The 26233-nt window shown below is 39.2% G+C and overlaps 1 protein-coding gene across 1 annotated transcript; it reads right to left on the bottom strand.

Annotated features, from left to right (window-relative positions):
* Positions 1–8876: 8876 nt before the first annotated feature.
* Positions 8877–25355, bottom strand: LOC129186267 (E3 ubiquitin-protein ligase MARCHF9-like). Its single transcript, XM_054784352.1, has 4 exons — positions 25161–25355; positions 17143–17298; positions 13407–13599; positions 8877–9460 (listed from the first exon to the last, which is right to left on the bottom strand). The coding sequence occupies exons 1-4, from the start codon at positions 25353–25355 to the stop codon at positions 9087–9089; spliced, it is 918 nt and encodes a 305-aa protein (XP_054640327.1). The 3' UTR covers positions 8877–9086.
* Positions 25356–26233: the final 878 nt, after the last annotated feature.

The following is a 26233-nucleotide window of genomic DNA, read 5'->3' as shown; positions in this document are numbered from 1 at the left end:
CAAAGTTTAAGAAGAAAGTTTAAATATTTGGGAAAAAAAACAACAGCAAAAACGAGGAAAAAAAGAGCAAAGTTGATACTAATAGGCTTTTTTTACCTATATCGCAAAGCTGAGATGCTGTTTTTTTTCTTGAAACATATACAACTTCTTAGCATATCTACATGTGTTGCTTTTCAAAATATATACAGTATGTGTCCCTTGCATCTTTTAATTTTTCAGTATGACCCTCGCTGGAAAAAGTTTGCACACCCCTGTGTTAAAGGTTCTGACCTTTACATTACAATCCTGATGTTTGAAATTTGAACCTCTGTGCCAAGCGCCAACGTAATGAACTCTAACACAATATTTATCTAATTATTTGACAAAAACAAAACATTTAAATAAAATATGGAGAGTTGTCAATTTTTCGTCCTCCATCAGCCATTGTGGGTGTGACTTGGCTTGTCGAAAAGTTTTGCTCTGACCAACCAATCAGAAGACGAAGAAATGCTGATGTTATTGCGGGCCAGCTAGCTGGCTCTGTGAGACGAATCTTAAATTCGATTGGTTAAAGAAACAGCCCCAATGCCAATAGTGTTAATAGTTACTAGTGCCAATAGTGTAGTGACATGGGCCAGCACTCCTGATTCTGAAGGCCCTCGGCAGATTAGATTGACATGGTGACACACAAGCTGAAATCTGATTGGGCAAAAAAATCTAACATACACTCCTGGAAGTAGTGCCGTAGATCTTTTTCTCTTCATTCATGTTTAAATGTGTTTTTCCTTGAGTTGTTAGATGCGACCAGTCCGCATGATCAAGACACTGTGGGCCTCTGTACCCATGGGGATTATTTTTTTTAAAGAAAGTAAGCAAATTTTTTTCCTTTGTTGATGAAATGACTTTATAACATTGCTGATGTGATACATACTGCTCAGGTAGCTGCTGCTCTAGCTATTGTTTGTGTAAATGTAACCAGCAGACATTACAGACTGAGCCTTGTTTTGCAGGACGGTGTAGAAGTGAAGGTCCTCCTCTGGAGAGGAATAAACCTTAAAATTTCACTAAGTATGTATATTAAAATAACGCATTTGAAGGGCGAGGTGTCCATTTACGGCTTCACCCTTCACAGCACGGATTCTTCTAGCATCCATGTAAGTACATAACGTTAACTCGGGGGTGTCCAAAGTGTGGCCCAGGGGCTATTTACGGAATACAGCGTTTTTTTTTTATTGGCTCGTGGCACATTCTGAAAATATAAGTTAACTTAAAAAAAACAACAGAACACAGCACAAATGGAAAAATCAATAATTTTACAAGAATAAAGTCAAAATATTAAGAGGAAAATGTTGTAATCTAACAAGAAAGTTGTCATTTTATGAGAATGTAATGTTATGAGGAAAAATATTATAATTTTATGGCATAAAGTTGAAATATATGTACAGTATATTAAAAAGTCCTAATATGAGAAACAACAAATAAAGGCGGAATTTTTGGAAAATTAGGTTGCAGAAGAAGTTATATTACAAGAATAAAGTCAAAAATATTATGGGAATAAAGTAGGGATGTCCGATATTATCGGCCACCAATAATTATCGGGCTGATACTGGCATAAAAATGTGATATCGGCCAACATCGATATAGTTTTTTTTCCCCCTACAATAAAAGCTGATACACAGCTTTTAGCGCCAACGTCACACATTTGCAACACTGCTGTGTCATGAAGTTACGACTGTGCTGCTCACAAGTCTGTGAGAATAAGGTAACTCTATAGTTAAACAGGGAGAGTAACAACATAGCTCGCAATGAACTTACCAGCTCCTTAGAAGTGGCAGGGGGGTTACCATTCCACACACTAGTCTTACTGTGTTTTTTAAAGAAAGAGCCAGAAAAAAACATCACATAGCAACATAATAATAAGGTAGATAACAACAGACAAGACACTACCAACAAATAATGCAGAAGAACCGACAACTATGTGAGCTCTTAACATGTAATTTAGCGGCTATTTACAACAACAGCACAGCAAAGAACGCTGGGAAATGCCAAAACCATATACGTAGACGCCGCTTCGCTGAGCCGTGCGTCGCCGCCATATTGGATGTGGCAAGGCTGCACTGTAAGCAAATACAGTCAAACCTGTCTTAGCGGCCACCTGCCTATAGTGGCCACTAGAAAAATCCCCCGCAGAAAATTTGCGTGTTGTGGACCCTGTGTATAGCGGTCACCTGTCTAACGCGGCCAGCGGCCACCCATTTTGTATCCCTTGGTCAATATCTGACCGCATATAGCGGCCAAAATACCGACTGAAGCAGAAGCTTCATGCACGAAAAAGTTTTGTTTTTTCAATCAATGAAGCCGTCGTGTGTAGACTTTAATTACTGAGTCCTAGCTCAGTCACAATCATTCACAAGATCCACACAAACTGTCGACAGTTGTTCGACAGTTTGACATAAAAAAGCCGTCTTCTTACTTTGCAATGCCGCCCTGAAAAGATTCAATGACGGCCAAAACTGTAATCTTCCCACTTTGCAATGCCACCTTGAATAGATTCTAAAATGTCCAAAGCACCTGAATAAAACATCGAAAATTTTACTTAATTGCCGCCTAATTAGAGATTAGAAGCCCATTTAATAAGAAAGGAGCGATGGTGTGCTGTGTGCTGCGATACTGCCCTCTCCTGTGCTCTTCGTTGCAGTACACCCTACACATGGAGAGCAAATTGACAACACCTGGAGACGATCAGCAGCAGATACTTAAGACGCAAGCGCTCTTTCACCTGCTTCCAGATCGTTGCTATTCGCTCCTCGACTCAGGCTCTCCTAGTTCAGCAGTTACCCACTGTCTACTATTCTTTTTTCCCTGCCTGGCTTACTCCGGCAGCGTTGCTATTGTTCCTGCTTGGTTTTCAGTAGTGTTTTGTGTTAGTCTTACTCTACTCTTTCGGTAGCTCTTTTTGCTCTTTGCTCCTTTTCCCGTGTGTCATCCGGGTCACCTTTTGTTGTAATTACCCTTTGTTGTACTTTTGCACCCGTGTTGTACTTTTCATTTTGTACTTTTCTGGTTTGGAATAAACATCTTCCAACCACACGTCGACTACCGCATCTTGGGATCCAATCCACGGCACTCGCCATTCCCTAACAGATGGTATCGTTACTTTACTACGATCTTCGCACCTCCTCTGCACTCTATTGTTCTCGTACACACCCAATCATGACTGCTTCACGCGTATCCTGTTAGATCCCATTCCTCAGGCTCGTTCACTAAAATTTTTATTTCTTGCTTTTAAAATTGTGTTTTAAAAAAAAAGTCAAAGATGGAAATTAATTTTTAAAAATATTTCTCCGCTACTTATATTTTTATAATTTTATTACCTTCTTTGATTTAATTTTTAAAATTATTTTTAAACACTGCATTTTTTAATTTTTGTGAACATGTTAATATGTGCACGCACAAATTCAAAATGGCCGCCAACCTGTCTGTAGTGGCCACCTGTCTACAGTATAGTAGTATATGCACAGTGTATGTATGTATGTGTGTATATATATATATATATATATATATATATATATATATATATATATATATATATATATATATATATAGTTTTAATGCAATAAAATAAGAACCCCTTAACCCCTTTAACTAAAGATAAATTTAGTCTTTTCAAAAATAACATTAACCAAGGCACTGTCACGCTCTGCTGCCGCCTGTCTGCTCTTTGCCTTTGCCTTTGCAGTGCACCTCGGCCGATGAAGGCGGAGACTCCTGCAGGCAATTCCACCTGGGACCCTTAAGCGAGGCAGCAGCGATACCTCGGTGCCAGATTGTACTTCCTGCTACCTTTTTACCTGCTACCACTTAGTCCGGCTCCTGTACCCTTTTCCCTACTTTCTGGCTCTGTTCATTTTTGCCGTGAGGTATAACCAATCTTGTATTCTGCTTCTTGTTAGTATGAGTTTCCTGCCTAGGTTTGCCTGCAGTGTTTGTTGTTACAATTGTACTAGTTATTATCCTGTCAGCCCTTTGCTGTCAGCGCTTTCCGTTTGTTCTACCCGTTGTGGATTTTCCTGTTTTGTGTTTTACTTTTTCCCTCGTGGACACCCTTTGTTGCATTAAATATTTTCTTCATCATTTTTGTCTCTTTTGTCTGCGCTGGGATCCAAACTTTCACTTTGGCGTGCGCCAAGCCTGACAGGCACAAGAAACATAAATGTATTCTTATATGAAATTTGTAATACATGAATTATCTACTCAGAGATGGGTGGAGTAGCCAACCAAACAACTGTACTCATTTAAGAGTATTGTTACTTTACAACAGCATTACTCAAGGAAAAGATATGTGATGTTACACATATCGGTATCGGTTGATATCGAAATCGGAAATTGAGAGTTGAACAATACCGACATATCGGTTTTTGGCAAAAAAGCCAATATCGGACATCCCTAGAATAATTGCAAGAAGTCATTATTGCAAGAAGAAAAATTCCAAGAAGGAAGTTGAAATTGTGGTAAATAAAAAAAAAAACAGCAGAAATGGGGAAAAAAAACAGTTGTAATTTGACGAGAATAAAGTCAGTATATTAAGACAAATACGTTGTAACAAGAAGAAAAGTTGCAATTTTATGAGAATAAACTTGTAATCTGAGGGAAAATGTCATTTTATTAGCATAGAGTTGAAATATGAAATTATAAAAGAGTAATGTTATGATAAAGTTATAATTTTTGGAAAATCAGGTTGGGGAAAAGTTATATTATAGAAATAAAGTCATAACACTATGAAAAGAACATTAATGAAGATTAACAATGAAATGAAAAAAAGAGCAGAGAGCTGAGTTGATACTAACAGGCTTTTCCACCTATGTCTGAGATGCAAGTTTTTCTTGAAATATATGTAACTTCTTATCTTATCTACTTTACAAAATATCAAATATATTTCAAAGCACTTTTCAAACTGGCCCGCAGACAAGGAGTAAATGACTGTACATGTGTCTACCCTAATTTTATAACTGGGACAGGTGTGACATTTCTAATGACTTTTAACATGTTTAGTACTGTGTGATCGGCAATATATTTCTTGTGTATCCTTATGGACTTACGTGTGTATAAATGTATGTGATGTATACACAACATTGAGGTTGGGCGTGTCCATTGTCAATTTCAAGGTCAAAATATAGGTCAAAAGGTCATTCATCCCAAATGTACTCAAATGCAAAAATAAATGCCAGATTTGGATTCCTTGTGATTTCCCCTTCCCAGAGATACCTTGGTTGTTGAGATCGGACCAGTAGTTGCTGAGTAAATGCAAATTGAAATTCGGCGGCCACGTCCATTTTTGCGAAAAAGTGAAAAAATGAAGTTGCGATATCTCAGAAACCGTTCATCCGGTGAAGCTGGAATTTGAGATTTTGGCTTTTTTGGGTATGGTTTACCTATGTACCAAGTTTCATTGCAATTTGAAGATATGAGTGTTCAAATTGCAATTTTATTGGGTGAATTGAGCCAGACTGACCCCATACTAACGAGGTGGCTTGTCTCCGCCTCGCTCCAAAAGTGTAAGGTTTTTTGTGTCGCCATGTTTACAAGTAGTTCCTGCCAAAGACACAAGATTTATTTCCAATAGAACATGCAGAGAACACAAATTAATGTTCCTTTTGATCAGGGCATCCCGACAGGCGTATACATGACCTGATTTTCAGGTTAGAAAAGGAGTAACCCATGGGTAATATTCAAAAGGGTTCTTAGTGTTTACATGGCCAGTATTACTTGACGATATTGGCATAAAAACTTCTGCTTCTACTGCCGATATTGATATCGGCATGCTCAGTATATCCGCGGCCGCCTGTCTGGATTGCCTTCGTATTGTAAATATTCACCAGTAAAGTCCTGTGAGGGGGGCATAAGGCATCTTTACTTGTAATCTCACACCTTAGGAAGAATCACCTGCAGCGGTGCTGAATGAGCCCAGTTTCACTGATTGTCTTATATGGATGTTTGTGCCACATACAAATGTGCAGCTTTCCAAATGTTATTCAAGATTCAAGACTTTTATTGTCATATGCACAGTAAAACATGTAGTTATACCACTCAATGAAATTCTTGTTCTGTTCATTCTCCCTAAAAAAGAAAGAAAACACAAGAAAATGAATAAGAACAGAAGAGACATCAATACCAATAAATTAAAAGCAACAAGAACAGAATAAACATTAATACCAATAAATTGGTTTGGTTTAGTTTATTTGAACATGAAGGTTACAATGGAATACATCTCATGAATCATTCTTTGACAGTTCCACATGTCCAAAAGGAGTAGGAAGAAGCAAAGCTTATTTAATCCAACCCCCCATCTATTCCACATCTAGTACAGTACCTGTTGTTCATTTCCTGCATTTCATGTCATGTTTTCTATGATAATCATAATAATAATACATAATAAGTAACAGTAAGAAGACAATATATATACATATATATATATATATATATATATACAGTATATATATATATATATATATATATATATATACATATATAATAAATATAAATAAAAAAAACAAAACTTAAAAAAAACAAACAAACCTGACAGAACAATCAGTGTAATGATCAAGACTCTTCTGTCTTCTATTTAACAAACATCAACTGCTTGTATTGTTTTTTGAATTTGCTCATCTCTGTACATTGTTTGAGTTCTTTACTCAATCCGTTCCATAATTTCATTCCACATACAGAAATGCTGTGGGTTTTCAGCGTAGTTCTCGCATATAAGTGTTTTAAGTTTAATTTTCCTCTAAGATCATATTTCTCCTCCTGATTGAGAAATACTGTATGAGGTTTTTGGGTAACGAGTTGTTATTAACTTTATACATTATTCTAGTGGTTTGAAAGTGTACTAAATCTGCAAATTTTAATATCTGTGATTTTAAAAATAAAGGGTTTGTATGTTCTCTATACTTGGCATTATGAATAATCCTCACCCATCTTTTTTGCAGTACAGTGAGTGAGTGAAGATTGCTTTTGTAATTATTACCCCATATCTCCACACAATACATTAGATATGGTAATACTAAGGAACAGTAAAGAGTGTGGAGTGATTTTTCATCAAGAACATATTTTGCTTTATTCAATATAGAGATATTTGTATTTGTATTTGTACTTTATTTATCCCACAGCGGGGAAATTCACTTGTTACAGCAGCAAACAAGAGTACAGTGTAAAGAAAGCATAGTGACTACAACATGGTTCAGGTGGTGCAGGTGTCGTAGAGCCTGACAGCGGTCGGTATGAAGGACCTGCGGAACCTCTCCTTCTTACACCGTGGGTGTAACAGTCTGCTGCTGAAGGAGCTGCCCAGGGAAACAACAGTGTCATGTAGCGGGTGAGAGGTGTTGTCCATGATGGATGTCAGCTTAGCCAACATCCTTCTTTCCCCCACTTCCTCCACGGAGTCCAGAGGACCGTCCAGGACAGAGCTCGCTCTCCTGATCAGTCTATTGATCCTGCTCGTGTCCCTGTACCATTTCTCGCCACCTTTTGTTGTATATATTTAATATGAGATTTCCAACTCATTTTTTCGTCTATTATGACCCCCAGGAATTTATATTCTTCCACTTTTTCAATGTCCACTCCGTTAATTTGTATTTGGTCTTTTACTTTTTTTTTTTTTGATGAATTGGGATTTGAATATATATTTATCCATGGAGTATATTTTAGTTGTTTTGATGATAAATAATTGTTGGGATATTTTATTTGCACTACATTTTTTGGGATCAGGTTGCAAAATCCATCATGAGGGTGATTGCGCATTGAAAGTGCAAGCTTTGCTTGTGCATAAGAGTCCTCCTGAGCGTTCGTAGAATTTGTTCTTAGATCTAAGAACTGTGAGTTAAGAACACGTTTCATGAATGCCAAAAATCTTCGTAAGAAGGCTTTAAGAACAGATTTGTGCGTAAGAACGTTTCGTGAATGAGGCCCAATGTTCTGTGAGGTCTTGATCACCCGCTGGAGTGCCTTCCTATCACGTGTTGTACAGTTACCGTACCAAACAGTGATGGAGGCGGTAAGGACACTTTCGATAGTGCATCTGTAGAAGCAACTCAGGATTGTGGTGGACATGCCAAATTTCCTCAGTCTTCTCAGGAAGTACAGTCTCCTTTGGGACTTCATAATTTGTTGGGTGTTGTGAGACCAGGTGAGGTCCTCGCTGATGTATGTGCCAAGGAACTTGAAGGTTTTCACCTTCTCCACCTCAGTCTCATCAATAATCAGGGGTCTATGCGGCTCCTTTTCCCTTGTTCTTGGGTCAATGATCATCTCTTTGGTCTTATCTGTATTGAGAAGATTGTTATCATGACACCAAGCTATGAGGTCCGCCACCTCTTCTGTATGATGTTTCAGCACCACCAGTGATCAGGCTGATGACTGTAGTGTCATCTGCAAATTTAATGATGCTGGTGTTCTGGGAGGCCACGCAATCATAGGTGAAGAGCGTGTAGAGAAGCGGACTCCGCACACACCCCCGTGGGGTCCCAGTGCTCACAATACTAGCATTTATTTGTGAATTTCAGACCAACTTGTCTGTTGAGACAAAATGTTTCTATATTGCATTGTACTGCACTGTGCCTACTGTAGTATTTGAACTTCATTTGTGAAATGCATCCATATTTATTCTTATACTTTTCTTCACTTATTGGCGGTCTAAATATACTCTATACATATTTCTATACTTGATTCCACATTTCAGCGCGTCAGCATTCACGTGCAATTTCCACACAAATGACCTCCTGTAGATTTTTACAACACTAAGCAAATCTTTCAGATTTTGAAATGCCATTAAAAGATTACACATTGAAGCTATATTTAAGACCACTGTGTCGTCAAGGTCTAAGATTTAATTTGGAGTTTTCATGGCTGATCCAAAAGCAAAGCAGACAATACAGAAATCAGAACATCCCTTTCTTCATCAAAGAATTGCAGAATTGCTCAATATTTGGTCCTGACAGAGAAAAATAATTGACATATAACCATTTATGTTGGAACAGTTGCCATACAAAAGCTGTGCTTGTGTATGCAAGATGCTGGGTGCTTTTGATACATGTGAGGCCTTAAAAGCTTCATATGGTGGTCACTGTCACGACGATGTCCTCGTTGTCGTCGTTGTCGTCGTTGTCGATGACATCAGCGTTTGCGTTGTTGTTGGTGTTGGTGTTGGTGTTGGTGTTGCCGTTGTCGTTGTCGCGGTTATTGGGCCGTAGCTGGTGTAGAACGTTGGAAATGGTGTTGCTAAAGCGCTGCATTAGAGAGGTCTTGACTCTCTTAGTCTCCTCCTGGCCGTCGTCTGCAGTTTCCTCACTGCCTGCCACGTCACCGCAAGCTGCCAAGACCGAGTCTTTCTCTTTCTCATAATCAAGCACCTTCCAATGATGGTTAATCGTAAGCCAACGCTTCAAGATCTGGATGACAGCCGGTCCCTCATGGATTAGAAGTCCTGTACATAAAAAAATAAGGTATGAGAGGCGTCTGTATAAATCAGAATGTAGTAAATACCCTAGATCAGAGGTGTCCAAACTTTTTCTACCAAGGGCCACACATTAAAAAAAATAAAGCATGCACTTTAATTATTATTAGCAGCAACAACTGCCATCAAGCGTTTGTGATAACTTGCAATGAGTCTCTTAAAGCACTGTGGAGGAATTTTAGCCCACTCATCTTTGCAGAATTGTTGTCATTCAGCCACATTGGAGGGTTTTCCAGCATGAAGCGCCTTTTAAGGTCATGCCACAGCATCTCAATAGGATTCAGGTCAGGACTTTGACTAGGCCACTCCAAAGTCTTCATTTTGTTTTTCTTCAGCCATTCAGAGGTGGACTTGCTGGTGTGTTTTCGATCACTGAGATCACGAACAGATGGCCGGACATTCTCCTTAAGGATTTTTTGGTAGACAGCAGAAGTCATAGTTCCATTTATCACAGCAAGTCTTCCAGGTCCTGAACTACCACCACCATATTTTACTGTTGGTATGATGAAATGAACAGTTACTTTTACGCCAGATGTAATGGGACACACACCTGTCAGACCACGTATTTTCCCAAAGGTCTTGGGGATCATCAAGATGTTTTCTGGCAAAATTGAGACCAGCCTTAATGTTCTTTTTGTTCAGCAGTGGTTTTTGTCTTGGATTTCTGCCATGAATGCCGGTGTCTTTCTTATGGTGGAGTCATGAACATGGATATAACTGAGGCAAGTGGGGCCTGCAGTTCTTTGGATCTTGTTGTGGGGTCTTGTGTGACCTCTTGGATGAGTCGATGCTGCTCTCTTGGGGTAAATTTGATTGGCCGGCCACTCCTTGGAAGGTTCACCACTGTTCCGTGTTTTTGCCATTTGTGGATAATTGCTCTCACTGTGGTACGCTGGAGTCCCAAAGTTTTATAAATTGCTTTATAACCGTTTCCAGACTGATAGATCTCAATTAATATCAGTTAAGTTATGTTTTCAGGGGGAACAATCACTTTTTAACACAGGGCCAAGTAGGTTTGGATTTTTTATAATAAAAAGTTTCATATAAAAGCAGATTTTTCTGTTCAGCTGTGTTGTCATTGACTAATATTTTAATTTAAGTGCGACGAACATGCAAAAAAATAAGAACTCAGGAAGGGGGCAAATTAACCTAACATGCATGATTTTGGAATGTGGGAGAAAGCCGAAGTACCTGGAAAAAACCCACATACACATGAGGAGAACATGCAGACTCCACACAGAGATGCCAACGGAGATTCGAACCAAGATCTTCCAGATCTGCTGTGTGGCCAGCATGGGCCACCAATATACACTGCTCAAAAAAATTAGAGGAACACTTCAAAAACACATCAGATCTAAACTGGGGGAAAAATGATCTTGAATATCTTTCCTGATAATAAGTGGGTGATGTATTAGTAACAAAATGATGCCAGATAATTTGATAGAAATGAAAATGATCACCCTATAGAGGGGGGAAATCAAAGACACCCCAAAAATGAAAGTGAAAAAATGATGCAGCAGACTGGTCCATTTTGCTAAAATGTCATTGTAGCAGCTCAACATGATTCTCAGTAGTTTGTGTGGCCCCCACGTGCTTGTACGCATGCCTGACAATGTCGGGGCATGCTCCTAATGAGACTACGGATGGTGTCCTGGGGGATCTCCTCCCAGATCTGGACCAGGGCATCACTGCGGTACCTGGACGCATGGAGGAGATTCCAGGAGACAGGTAGTTACTCCAGGAGAGCTGGACAGGGCCATAGAAGGCCCTTCAACCCTCAGCAGGATCGGTATCTGCTCCTTTGTACAAGGAGGAACAGGATGAGCACTGCCAGAACCCTACATAATGACCTCCAGCAGGCCACTGGTGTGAATGTTTTTCCCCCAGTTTAGATCTGATGTGTTTTTGAAGTGTTCCTCTAATTTTTTTGAGCATTATATTATTTATATATCATTCCCATATTTTGAAGAAAAATATGATTATTTAAGAAGTAAATATATATATTTTAAATAGGAATATATTAATATCTATATATATTGTTCCCATATTTTGACTTTAATCCCATCATATTATAACTAATTTCCAACCTAATTTTCCAAAAATTGCACCTTTATTTTGTTTTGTTTCTCATATAAAATGTTTTTTAAATAATTTTTTTTGTCTAATATTTCTACTCAGTGCTACTACCGTATTATTTTTCTTCATACACTCAACAAAAATACAAACCCAGCACTTTTGTTTTTGCTCCCATTTTTTATGAGATGAACTGAAAGATCTAAAAACTTTTTCCACATACACAATATTACCATTTCTCTCAAATATTGTTCACAAATCTGTCTAAATCTGTGATCGTGAGCACCTTTCCTTTGCTGAGATGATCCATCCCACCTCACAGGTGTGCCATATCAAGATACTGATTAGACACCATGATTAGTGCACAGGTGAGCCTTAGACTGCCCACAATAAAAGGACACTCTGAAATGTGCACTTTTATCAGGCAGAACAATGCCACAGATGTCACAGATTTGAGGGAGCGTGCAATTGGCATGCTGACAGCAGGAATGTCAAGCAGAGCTGTTGCTCGTGTATTGAATGTTCATTTCTCAACGATAAGCCGTCTCCAAAGGCGTCTCAGAGAATTTGGCAGTACATCCAACCAGCCTCACAACCGCAGACCATGTGTAACATCACCAGCCCAGGACCTCCACATCCAGCATGTTCACCTCCAAGATCGTCTGAGACCAGCCACTCGGACAGCTGCTGAAACAATTGGTTTGCATAACCGAAGAATTTCTGCACAAACTGTCAGAAACCGTCTCAGGGAAGCTCATCTGCTTGCTCGTCGTCCTCATCGGGGTCTCGACCAGACTACAGTTTATTGTCGTAACCGACTTGAGTGGGCAGATGCTCACATTCGATGGCGTCTGGCACGTTGGAGAGGTGTTCTCTTCACGGATGAATCCCGGTTTACACTGTTCAGGGCAGATGGCAGACAGCGTGTGTGGCGTCGTGTGGGTGAGCGGTAGCCTTAACCCCTCCCCCCCCAAAAAACAAAACTGCACATTTTAGAGTGTCCTTTTATTGTGGGCAGTCTAAGGCTCACCTGTGTACTAATTATGGTGTCTAATCAGCATCTTGATATGGCACACCTGTGAGGTGGGATGGATTATCTCAGCAAAGGAGAAGTGCTCACTATCACAGATTTAGACAGATTTATGAACAATATTTGAGAGAAATGGTGATATTGTGTATGTGGAAAAAGTTTTAGATCTTTGAGTTCGTCTCATAAAAAATGGGAGCAAAAACAAAAGTGTTGCGTTTATATTTTCGTTGAGTGTATTATGTTTTTTCTCATAAAATTGCAGCATTTTTTCTCATTAGAATACAAAAGATTATTTTCCAAAAATTACAACTTGTTGTTTTGTTTCTCAAAATATTACTACTTAAAAAAAAATTTACTTTATGATAGCAAAATGACATTTTCCCCCATATTATGTTATTTTCAGAAAATTCTGACTTTTCTCGTTAGATTACAGCTATTTTCTTAATATTTTGACTTGATTCCTGTAAAATTACTTTATCTATTCAATATTATCAGATTCAGCTACAGAACCCTCCCCTTCTTCAGTTGCCTTTGTTCACCAGGTTTAACCCATTATGCCTTACACACTTAAAATGCATTTATGGTGGCAACTATGGTGTGTTCAAGGATCCCGGAGCAAAGTTGGAAATGTCAATGCTTGATAGAAAAATGTTAAGAACTGAGGCAAATCATATGAATAGTGAAAAAGAGGTTTGACTATACAGGTACATACATCTACCTTGTACCGTGTGGCTACGTGGTGCTTCAACGTACATGTTACGATAACATAATTCAAGAACATCTTGCAGAGAGGGAGATTTGTGTTAATCTTACCTGCACAAACCAAGTCCATGAAGCCGTACATTCCGTAGCATATCTGAAATATAAAGTCCTGCCGCTGCCATCTTGCAGAGGAGCTCAAGAGGGACCACAGGATCCAAGCCACACTAGTCAGCAGGAACACGATGCACAGGATGGTGGCTGATATCTGTACCCTTTCAATTATGGAAAGCGAGACCGCTTGCCACTGCAGAAAGAGTTTAAAGAACAGAACATGTTAGTCATTTTGTTATTGGTGGTGGACTATGATGCTTTCATGTTGTTCTTTTCCTTTAAGCAAGTTGCTCTTGTGGGGAAAGTTTGCCACAGTATATATTAAATATTAATATACAGTGATGTGATTCATTGTTTGCCCCCTTTTGGATTTCTTATTTTTTTGCATTGTCTGTCACTTGTTTCAGATCATCAAACAAATGTCCATATTAGTCAATGACAACACAACTAAACACCAAATGCAATTTTTAAATCAACATTTTATTATTAAGAGAAAAAAAATCCAAACCTACATGGTTCTGTGTGAAAGTGATTGCCACCCCCTGTTGGTTTATCACACCAGAGGTACATTTTTCTACCCACACCCAGGCCTGATTACTGCCACACCGGTTTTCAACCAAGACATCACTTAAATAGAACCCGCCTGATGAAGTCAAGTAGACCAAAAGATCTTCAAGAGCTAGACATCATGCCGAGATCTAAAATTCAGGAACAAATGAGAAAAAAGTGATTGAGATTTATCAGTCTGGAAAAGGTTATAAAGCCATTTCTAAAGTTTTAGGACTCCAGCCAACCAGTAATACAAATTATCCACAAATGGCGAAAACACGGAACACCAAAATGACCCCAAGAGCGCAGTGTCAACTCATCCAAGAGGTCACAAAAGACCCCACAACCACATCCAAAGAACTTCAGGCCTCACTTGCCTCAGTTACGGTCAGTGTTCATGACTCCATCATAAGAAAGACACTGAGCAAAAACAGCCTGCATGGCAGAGTCCCAAGACAAAAAACACTGCTGAACAAATTTACCCCAAGAGAGCAGCAACAACTCATCCAAGAGGTCACACAAGACCCCACAACAAGATCCAAAGAACTGCAGGCCCCACTTGCCTCACTTATATCCGTGTTCATGACTCCACCATAGAAAGACACTGGGCAGAGTTCCAAGACAAAAAACACTTCTGAACAAGAAACATTAAGGCTCGTCTCAATTTTGCCAGAAAAAATCTTGATGATGCCCAAGACCTTTGGGAAAATACTCTGTGGTCTGATGAGACGAAGGTTGAACTTTCTGGAAGGTGTGTGTCCCATTACATCTGGCGTAAAAATAACTCAGCATTTCAGAAAAAGAACATCATACCAACAGTAAAATGTGGTGGTGGTAGTGTGATGGTCTGGGGCTGTTTTGCTGCTTCAGGACCTTGAAGACTTGCTGTGACAAATGGAACTATGAATTCTGCTGTCTGCCAAAAAAACTGAAAGCAACTTGGGTTGTGCAGCAGGACAATGATCCAAAACACACCAGCAAGTCCACCTCTGAATGGCTGAAGAAAAACAAAATGAAGACTTTGGAGTGGCCTAGTCAAAGTCCTGACCTGAATCCTATTGAGATGCTGTCACATGACCTTAAAAAGGTGCTTCATGCCGGAAAACCCTCCAATGTGACTGAATGACAACAATTCTGCAAAGATGAGTGGGCCAAAATTCCTCCACAGCGCTTTAAGAGACTCATTGCAAGTTATGCTGCTTGATTGCAGTTGTTGCTGCTAAGGGCGGCCCAACCAGTTATTAGGTTTAGGGAGCATCCCATTTTCACACAGGGCCATGTAGGTTTGGGTTTTTTTCTCCCTTAACAATAAAATGTTTCATTTAAAAACTGCATTTTGTGTTCAGTTGTGTTGTCATTGACTCATAATTAAATTTGTTTCTGAAACATTTAAGTGTGACAAACATGCAAAACAATCAGAAATCAGGAAGGAGGCAAACACTTTCACACCACTGTAAATGTCAAGTGGGGGCACCACAAAATATAGTCGAGGGATTGAGACCCCTAATGGTCTCAACCTGTGACCCAGATTTTCCAGTGGTCATTCAGTTGCGACTTAAAAGTACAAAGTCATTTTTAAGTACTTGTGGTAACTTAAAAGGAATGATTTATGTTGGGAAAAAAACACCATGAGAAAAAAAAAACACGTAATACAGACCGTATGGATAAGCAGTCACTCATTTCGGAGATAAGGTGGCCGAGAAGTGCACAACATGGTAACAAAAATAAAAACAAATTACAGTTGGAATGTACCAAATCCCAGAGTTATAGGAAGTGATAACATTTGGACCAATCAGCTCCAGGGAGTTGCTACATTCCTTTTTTGGTTTATCTTTGTAGTCGAGAAGTGCAAAACACAAAACAAAAAGAAAAACAAATTACAATTAGTATATCGTGGGTACAAGCGGCCGAAATGATTTTTCTCCATAGGGTGGCTGGGCTCTCCCCCAGAGATAAGGTGAGAAGCACTGTCATCCAGGAGAGATTCGGAGTAGAACCGCTTCTCCTCCGCATTGAGAGCTACTCCTCCGCAAGTCCGACCGGTAGAAGGCCTCGGGGAAGACCCAGGACACATTGGAGAGATTACGTTTCCCAACTGGCCGGGGAGAAGAAAGTCTGGGCCTCCCGGCTTACGCTGCTGCCCCCGCGACCCGATCTCGGATAAGCGGTAGAAGATGGATGGATGGATGGGTGGATGAGTGGATGGGTGGAGGGATGGAGGGATGGACAATTACACAATGCAGAAGGGGATTGTACTCCCATGATACCCTCATTAAAATTTTTGATGTACTCCTGTAGTACATCTGTTCCGTCCATTTGCAAGCACGCCGACATCTGCATGCGCATTCCGCTAAAACCTCAACTATGAGACTTTTTTTTTTTTTACATTTTTCATTTTTATTTTTCACATTTTTATTTCTGCCTTTTTTTTTACCTATATATTAAGACATTTGTATTATTTTACACTTAAGTCATTTTTATTTTATACACTTAATTTTACACTTTTAACTCATTTTATTTTTTACACAAGTCTTATTTTTATATTTATTCTTTATATTCTCTTTATTCTATCTATTATTTTATATTGTTTCTACTTTTGTTGGAAAATAAAGCCTTAAATGTTCATTTAACCCTTTCAATCCTTATTTATATGCCTTTAGAATTGCTTTCGGCATGTTAAACTATACAAACGTGTTATATGTTAACATTTGAGACTTGTGGCGTAAAAGCAAAGACTACAGCGTCAACCATTGATGGCATCGACAGGCGACTGAGCTGACTTCCGCTTCCTGTTTCCATGTATTAGCAAGCTAATTGATGGAAGCACCATATTGTACGCTAACAGGAAAACGTGCGCCAACACTGTCAAAATTCTGTAGTATTTTTTCAACGTAAATAAAAAAACACGCTAATCGAGGTTCCACTGTACTGTTGTAGAACCCCTTAAGAGTTTAAAATTGTTGAAAAATAGTGTAATACGTCTTTTAATTAGCCAAAAAAGCCAATAATTAAGCATTTCCTTTTTATTCTGTCGCTCCACCCTGTGTGTGATGTTGCTTTTTACTTGGTGGCCTTTTACTTGAACTGGCTTCCTTTCCTTAACCACCATCACATTTTTCTGCATCACTTTGCTAAACTTTGTGACCGGCTGTAAGTCCAAACGTTCAAGGTGGAGACGTTGTCGTACCTGCAGGGGGTTCTTGGTGCAAAGCGAATAGGCCCTGTACTCAAAGTCGCAGAGCTCACAGGTCCAGGAACCTTTTTCACTGATCCAGCGGATAAGGCAAGCCTCATGAGTGTAGCGTACAGTGCCATCGCAGCGGCAGGGGCTCACCAGCTCCCCCTGCAGGACACAAACAGTAGTAGTACATCTTTCCACATGTTTACAGTAGGAAAAAAGCGAATTATGACGCACCGATCAAAGCAAAAAAAAAAAAAAAATGCCAGCAGGGCCACAGTAAAAAATCAAAATCAAAGATGCAACTTCGCCACTTTGATAGTTTTTTGTTTTTTTTTTATATAAAATATCAGCTTTGTGATATAGGCAAAAAAGCCTATTATTGGTCTTACTATTGACTTTGGTCTCTGCTCTTTTTTCCCCTATTTTTGCTACTAAAATCACAATTATTAAAATTTGCGGCTCTAGTAAACCTTCAGACGGCTAAAATTATGCATAAAGCAAACAATAACCTTCTACTGAAAAATGTAAAACAATTCTTATCAACAAGAGAGGGGAAATATGATCTGAGGGGAAATTTAACCTAAAACACTTTTATGCACGGACAACACTGAAAACTTTCAGCATTTCTGTATGTGGAATCAAGTTGTGGAACGGATTGAGTAAGGGACTCAAACAATGCACAACAATGAGCCATTTTAAGAAAAAGTACAAGGAGTTGATGCTCACAAAATACAAAGAAGAAGAGACCTGAACCACTGTGTATATACAATACAATATCTAACCACTACTACACTGACTATTAACTCTTCATTGTGGTGAGTACATGGTCTGTACTCACTCATTATCAATCAAACACGCTTTCAACCATTCTATCAGTTATTATTAAGCCAGTAGCTTCCTTTTAGTAAGTGAAAACCTTGGCTATGATTGCACTACATTGTCATGTAGCCTTACAAAGCATACCTGGAAGAACAAGAGGTGAATAAATATATTGCAATTGATGTGAAACTGATGAGGGGTAGGATTAAAACAGCTTTGCTTCTTCCTACTCCTTTTTGGACATGCAAAACTGTGAACTGTATTATGTGATGTGCTACTGTTTGACTTATATGCATGTTCAAGATGAATTAAACCATGAACCATGAACCATGTACTTTGCAAATATGTATATATTTAAATAACACAGGTCTACAAAATTTGAACAAGAATCAAAAGCATGCTTTTTAGCAAATTTGAGGGCGTTGATTTAAAAAATGACTTTGGCTTTGTCGTAACAGGTCACATTTTTCCCCAAAATGTGATGTATTTTTTTTACTGTTGCATGCTGAAATGCATGAATTAATATGAAGCCGTGAAGACAAAAGCAGGTACTAAGTGATGGGTATGGCATAAATTAAGCACAGAGGAAATAAAATTACTTAGAACATAATTTTATGGTAACAGCTTCCTTCTTTTAGAATGACGGGAGAGTTCCGCATCCCAAGATTCACGAATCAAACTCCAGCAGTAGTCTGCTGTCACACTGGCATTCCATGTCCCCTGATACCTATTTCCCATCACTTATGTCTTGGTGAAATCTTGCCCTTTGACGACTGCCAAGAGAAGTGAAGCTCAACAATAGAATACCACTCCTCTAGTGAAATGAACCAGTGAACCAATGCAAATTGAGCAGTTTCAGCAAGAATCTGGCCTTCACAGCTGCAAATCTAGCCTACAGAAGGCAGATCAGAAATTGGTTTGCTTTACTTTTTACCTCTGCCAAGCGCGGAGGTTTATCCATGTTCCAAATAACTGGATTCGGATGAAATCTTCAGAAATTGTCAGAAATGGGATATGGAAGAACTGATTAAATTTTGGGGGTCATCCGGATCACCGTCTGGATCGAGAATTTTTTAAAAGAATTCTTTAACTTTGCGAGATAGGATCCTTTTCAGCATTTGTTCATATAACTCCACAAAAAATGGTCAGAGCACTTGGAAAAAAAATACAGGAGTTTCCAACAGGTTCTACTAAATATCAAAGACTGATCCAAAAAATGTAGGATTATTATGTTGAAACTATGGTGCTTATAGTTGTGTATGTTGTGTCTCCTATATGGCTTTTTTAAGCTTTTTAGGGAGAGTGAGCGTAATATTACCAAAAATGAAGGCTCATACTAAATAATGGATACCAGATTTTAATTCAGCGCCCCAAAATTAGCCAGGGGGAGATATTTTCTTCTTTGTTCAAACATTGTGTAGACCAGTGTAATCTGTGAATGTTCTTTTCATAATATGACTTGTTTCAGCAGTAACCTACCGGTACTTTATTTTAGATTTAACCAGGTGACGCTTATTGAGATATAGAATCTTTTCAAAAGCAACCTGGCCAAGAGGCAGCAACATTGCAAATACCAACAATACAAATAAAAAAACAGTAATACAAAAGTAAAATGATCAGGGATACGTTAAGAGTTGTAACATTTGATTTAAAAACAGTGACAATGATTTCGATTTCCTTTGTTTCAAGAATTTTAACAAAATTATCAAGGGGGATCAGGTCCACCAATTTTACTTTATCTTGCAGAGAGTTCCATGAAAAGCGAGCAGCAAAACGAAAAGAAAAGCCTTCAGAGTAAAAAAGCCAGTGGATCGTAGCCTGTAACATCCATGATTCCTAATAAGGTAGGATCCGAGATATGAGGGGACCATCCGGAGTAGAGCCTTGTAAAAAAAAAGTCAGCCAAACTCCTGTCAGACAGGGATGACCGTTCTTTTTATACAAAGTCCAACGATGAGTCCAACTTACATCCAGTGATAAACCTCAGAGCACAATGATACACAATGTCCAGAGAACGTAGATATGTGGCAGGAGCATGCATATACAGTCCATCACCATAGTCAGGCAATGGAAGAAAGGTTGCTGACACAAAGCGTTTCCTGGCCCCGAAAGAAAAGCAAGCTCTATTCCTAAAGTAAAAGCCCAATTTTCCCTGAAGTTTAGAGACTAAGCTTGCAATATGATACTTAAAAGTTAAGACGTTCATCGACATGGAAACCCAGGTATTGTAGGATGAGACCAACTCAATGGCTGTGCCTTGACACATTTTGGGACTGCACAGTAGCCCTGGAAAACTAGCATAACCTTCGTCTTTTGTTCAAAACCAGCTTCAACCTTTGCAGGAGGGCCTGAACAACATCAAAGGGTGACTGTAAATGAATGAAAGCTTGCACAACAGATGAAGCAAAACAAATTATTGTGTCGTCTGCATAAAAACGATAAAGAGCATGTGACAAATGATAGCAAAGATAATTTATATAGATTGAAAAGAAAATGGGGCCTAACACAGACCCTTGTGGTACCCCATTCGAGACCCTCGAAAAAACCTACAAAAATGGCAACTTTATTTTGTTTCCCATAATGACTTAAAGTTATAAAAATATATTTTTACACATACATAATTACATAATGAAATATTACAAGTTTATTCTCTGCAAACTGCAGCTATTTTTTTTTCAATTTCTGCTTTTTAAAAAAAACATTTCCCAACTAAAAAAATGTTTTTCTAGAATACTTCAACTCAATGCTGCTAGAATGACATCAACTTGTAATTAAATATTACATAATTAAATATTACAAGTTTATTCTTGGTAAACTGCAGCTTTTTTCAATTTCTGCTTTTTGTTTTTTAATTGTCCAATTAATAAAATTTCACTTTCTTGTGGATTTTCTTTTAATAATTACTTTATTCTCATATTTTGACATTATTCTGGTAACATTTTAACTTATTCCGCAGCCTACTTTTCAAACAATTACAATTTTATTCATTTTGTTTTCAACATACATAAGTCTTTTTTTCTTCACTATTTCAGAAAAAAAAGGATATAAATTTTTATATATTCTCTTATTCTCTTAAAATTACAACTTTTTTCTCCTAATATTTTGACTTTGTTCTTGTAAAATTGCTGATTTTTCCATTTGAGGTGTTATAATTCTTGTCCTTGTTAATTATATTTGTAGAACGTGCTGCAGGATGCAAATGGCCCCGGGGCCGTACTTTGTGGATTCATAGCTGCAGCACTTTTTCCTTTGTAGTGTGCTACCATTAAACCATGTATTTACAATTTATGAGGATATATGCAAGGATCTATACGTCCTTTAATTGGACTCTTAATTTGAAATGTCTATTGTAGCGTCGCTGGTATGTTTCTGGGTTCCGAGCATGCTTTGGGACACCTTGATGTAAATAGTTTAGAATTACATGTTTAGTACTACGTTTAAAAAAAAATCCCCCGTAGTATTCACGCTTGCCCTGTGTGTGTGTGTACAGTAATCACATGACACTTTGGGCTTCAAATGTCACGGCTTCATGCAAAAATATATTTGTCATACTGTTCGTGGTTTAATATGGCATATTAAGCAAAAAAAAAAAAGCATATTTAAGAAAATTTTACATATTTTGCCCTAACAAACATTTTCAAGCATATAAATGGCAAAATGAAGTAAAAATACAAATATATGGCATTCAAAAGACTTACTCAAAGACGTTGCAATATGTAGTATTCTACACTGGTCACTAGGTGTCAGTGATGTTACAAAGATAGAATAGACACCACCAGGAAGTACTGTACAGAAGGTAGAAAATGGACCACAACAACACACTCTTATTGTGTCTACTGTATTGGGTAATAGGAGTGCATAGGTGACTTTAGGGGTGTTATTTCACATCTAGAGGGCTCTAATTATGCTCTAAATAACGTATTTATGAGGTTGTAAACAAGTTTTCTAATCTAACTACAAAAGAGTCACAGTTCACTCATGGTCTGGTCTGGGACCAATTAACCCCGATAAATGAGGAATTCCTTTATATACCGTCTAATATATACATGTCTACAGTACACTGTCGTCTTAACCCAGATTGACAGTTAAAACCGGTGGCGCTTCCTGTCTTGCCCACTTTCACTTTCATCTTGAGTTCCATTCTGGATATCATTTGGTTTGCAAAGCAGCTGCGGGTTCTTTTTCAACTGATTTTGTTGCTAATTCTTCATGCATGCAACATATTGCTCAGACCGGTGCAATACGTTTTATTAGCATGACGTGTCAGCATTTCACCAGCTGCCAACTGAGTGTTTTGCATCAATAGCTCACCGCTTTTTTTTAACATGCAAAATCAACTACTTGCACTTAATTGTGCTGTTTGCATGCTTGACGAGTAAAGGTGAGGTGGGCCATCTGTATGAGGCGTCTGACAAAAGTTCCGGACTGTTGATGTTGATGGTATTCTTGGGATGTGAGGTGTACGGTCCACTGTGAGATTTTGCCACAGGGCCAGACGATAGTTGTGGCAGGACAACATATGCAACGCAACAGTTCCTGGCCCAGTGGCCCAGAAGAACATCACCGTGCTGTAGCAAAGGGGTCATCAAAGTGATCTGTGACAACGAAGCTGCGGAGGATTCCGTAAGAATCCATCCAGGAGTGCATGGAGGCATGACAGAGAAGGCTGGGAAAAGTGAGTTAGAATCCCCTGGGATTACTTCCAAGGGGAAAACTTGTCGTTTGGATTTGGAATACGGCGCTCGGTGTTTGTTATTCATTCATCCGACGAAAAACGGAATGTACGAGAACGGGGCAATTTTTCCCATCGGAAATCATGTCAATGTTTATTGAGTGAACACTGACTATTTTGTGAAGCAGTTACACTTCTGCCCCTCACCCAATGTGCAACGTGTAGGAAGCTCTAAATAGAGCTTCAAAATACGAAATGAAATGAGACAAAAAACATTTTCGGTAAGCAATTTATGGAAAACAAGCATTAAAGTGAAATAGGCTGTTCATCAGCTGATCAAAACCACTGACCATAACTCAGAAAATCCCCCAATGACCCCCCACGAAAGAAATAAAATGTTAATTTTTTAAGCTTTCATTGCCATCCACCCCCAAATGTTCTCAAGTGGATTTAGATCAGGAGAACACGCAGGATGGTCCAAAAGGATGGTCCTCTGGAAGAAGTCCTTTGTCAGGCGGGCATTTTGAACTGCAGTGTTGTCCTGTTGAAAAAGCCAGTCATTACCACACAGACGAGGGCCTTCAGTCATGAGGGATGCCCCCTGCGACATCTCCACATAGCCAGCTGCCATTTGACACCCCTGCACAACCTGAAGCTCCATTTTTCCATCCATCCATCCATTTTCTATTCCGCTTCTCCTCTTTATGCTGGAGCCTATCCCAGCTGACTTCGTGCGACAGGCGGGGTACATCCTGGACTGGTCGCCAGCCAATCACAGGGCACATATAGACAAACAACCATTCACACTCACATTCATACCTATGGACAATTTAGAGTCACCAATTAACCTAACATGCATGTTTTTGGAATGTGGGAGGAAACCGCACGCACGGGTAGAACATGCAAACTCCACACAGAAATGCCCAAGGGAGAATTGAACCCAGGTCTTCCCGATCTCCAGACTGCTACTGTGTACATCAGGGCCCCCCAGGACCACATGAGGCGCCCGCAGGCCTGCTTTTCATTCAGGTTTTCAGTTAATAATGTGAGAACACTAGAAAGAAAAGTATTCTGAAACATAAAATGTGAGTTGTGGATACCAGCATTTTGTGAATGTTTTGGTAAAACAAGCATATTTGATTTGTTTGGGTTGAAATAAGGTATGAAAATCATTTCTACAAAAATGAGTAGCTCGTGGCCATTTTCATTTTCTAAAAGTAGCTCTCGCAAGAAAAAACGTTGGTGACCCCTGGTGTACATGCTAACCACTAGACCACCGTGCAGTGGTCCATTTTTCCATTGAAGGAAAAGCAGCCCAGATCATGATGGCGCCCCCTCCGCTGTGCCGTATGAAAACATCTCAGGTGGGATCACCTTGTCATGCCAGTCATGTTGGAAGCCATCAGGACCGTCACATTTTTTTCTCAACAGAGAATAAAACTTTGTTCCACCTTTCAATGTCCCATGTTTGGTGCTCTTGTGCAAATTCCAAACGGACAATTTTGTGGCATTCAGACCAGGCCTTTGAAGATGTTTTTATTCTCCAAAGCCTCCTCTGGCAGATTGGTGTCTGATAGTTATTTGGACTGCACTTGGCACCAGTAACAACCTTCATCTGGGCCGAGGATGGACCCGTGTTGCTTAAACAAGTCAAAAATCCCACCGCATTTAAAGAGAGCTTTTTTGCCATCAAGAGATGACAAGTGTGAATACTTTGCCTTTTAAAGGCTGTGCTCTTCAACTTTTGATCAGCTGATGAACAGCCCCTTTATCATCATGCTTCTTTGCTACAAATAGCTTGTCTCACTCCCATCTTCTTTTTGCATTTTGAAGCTCTCCTTAGAACCTCCTTAAGATCCAACAGTGCAAATTTACGTCTTTCAACTGGTCTTCAAAATTTGATCAGGAGTATATGTCCAGAAAATGTCGTCCATTTCAAAGAAACAAATAACGGCAAGTCACTTTTATTTTTTAAATGTGCTTATTCAGTGATTTGTATATATATTTTTAACCTATGATGTATCAGGACTCATCATAAAGGGTAGTGACGATTAGATGAGCTTCAATAATAGGATTTGGGTATGTAGCATTGAAATAAAGTTTTACAAAACGTGTCAACTCTTAATAGAGCAGCTGCAGCCAGAAGCTTCCTCAGACCAGAGTAAAGATAAAGTCTAAACAGCTCAAAACAGGAAATATGAGGAGAAAATAAGTGCACATAACAGGAAACAAAGACCAGAGGAAAAACCCAAACCCATAGTCCACACTGTCAAGCAGAGCCTGGCAATTGGACCTTTTGAGGTGCTAAGGATTAGAGTTTCCAAATGGAACTAAAGTACAGAAGGCCCCCAGGGTGTCCACGACCAGGTGTTACGCGTGTTCTGCTTTCAGTGTGGCCCTAATCCTCCAACATGTTTCGTGCTTAACTTGAAATATATAGAATGTTGGACAATAAAAATGGAGCTGAAAATGTTCCAGCCCGCACTTTGGACACCCCCAACCTAAGGTGAAATCAAGGAGTATTAAAGTATACCTTCTCTGATCCCTGGAAGCAGATCCGACACTGGGGGATGAGCTGTCCATCCTCTGTAAGACTCTGGATGGAGTTCTCCTGTTTGCCTTCTCTATCCACCGATGCCAGGCTGCGTGGCGGAGGAGCCCCGTCCTCATCCTCCTCACCCTCCCCTTGACCAGAGCAGGTGCACAGCCCACCGCAGAATCCCTTCATGTTGGTATCGGTCCTAGGCTCCAGAGAAAACCTTTTAATGGTGAGACATGACAAGGGGTGGATGCATGGATACAAGAGGTTCTGCTTGGTGGTGATGATGTGATGTGGTCATGATGATGGAGGTTGTGCAACATTGTGACAAAGACAACGTGTGGATTCATCATCTCTTAAGATGATGTCTTCTAAGAGCTTCTTTGCAGCTTTGATGCCACGGGTGTTCCTAACTTTTTACACCGGAGGCCCACTTGCTGAAAAGCAGGGACAGTTCTGGACTTCTGGGGACCTAAGCTTCGGGGGGATAATATCGATACCATGGGCAGGATCAGTATCAAATCAATGTTTTCAGTTCTCTGTATGTCAATTTTCACAAATATCTGTTGTTTTGTTTATATTGTTTCATTGTTATACTTACATATTGTAAAAAAAAACTCCAGCCAGTAGTAGTTTTTGCTTTGTATTGTGCACTATTGACTTCACTATTTACTATTGAATAAAAGGGGATAATAGTATTTTGTTGATACTGTTACACACCTCTCCTGAAGTCAAAGGAAGTGGGGGCCATATAAAAGATGCTATATGAGATGCTATTTAAGATGTTATACATATTCAAAGATAAAACCTTGTGTTATAGGTGACAGCGTATTATTATTTGTATTATTGTATTCCTTAACCTGACACTTTTTGTACTTAATACCACAAATGTACTTTGAATTGAATGAAATAACATATAAATTCAAAATAAGGGGATTATTACCTTCTGTTCTTTCCTCAAAAATAAACAATCTTGGAAGACCTCTTAGTAAACAGTTGCAATGATATTTCCTCAGCCATCCGCTAGAAGGCGCGCTGACGTCCTCTGTTTGCCCCCCCCCCCCCCC

This window comes from Dunckerocampus dactyliophorus, chromosome 8 (assembly GCF_027744805.1).
Source record: "Dunckerocampus dactyliophorus isolate RoL2022-P2 chromosome 8, RoL_Ddac_1.1, whole genome shotgun sequence".
In the NCBI taxonomy this organism is placed as follows: domain Eukaryota; kingdom Metazoa; phylum Chordata; class Actinopteri; order Syngnathiformes; family Syngnathidae; genus Dunckerocampus; species Dunckerocampus dactyliophorus.
Note: the sequence above shows the minus strand (reverse complement) of the source record. Positions and strands in the feature narration are given on the sequence as shown.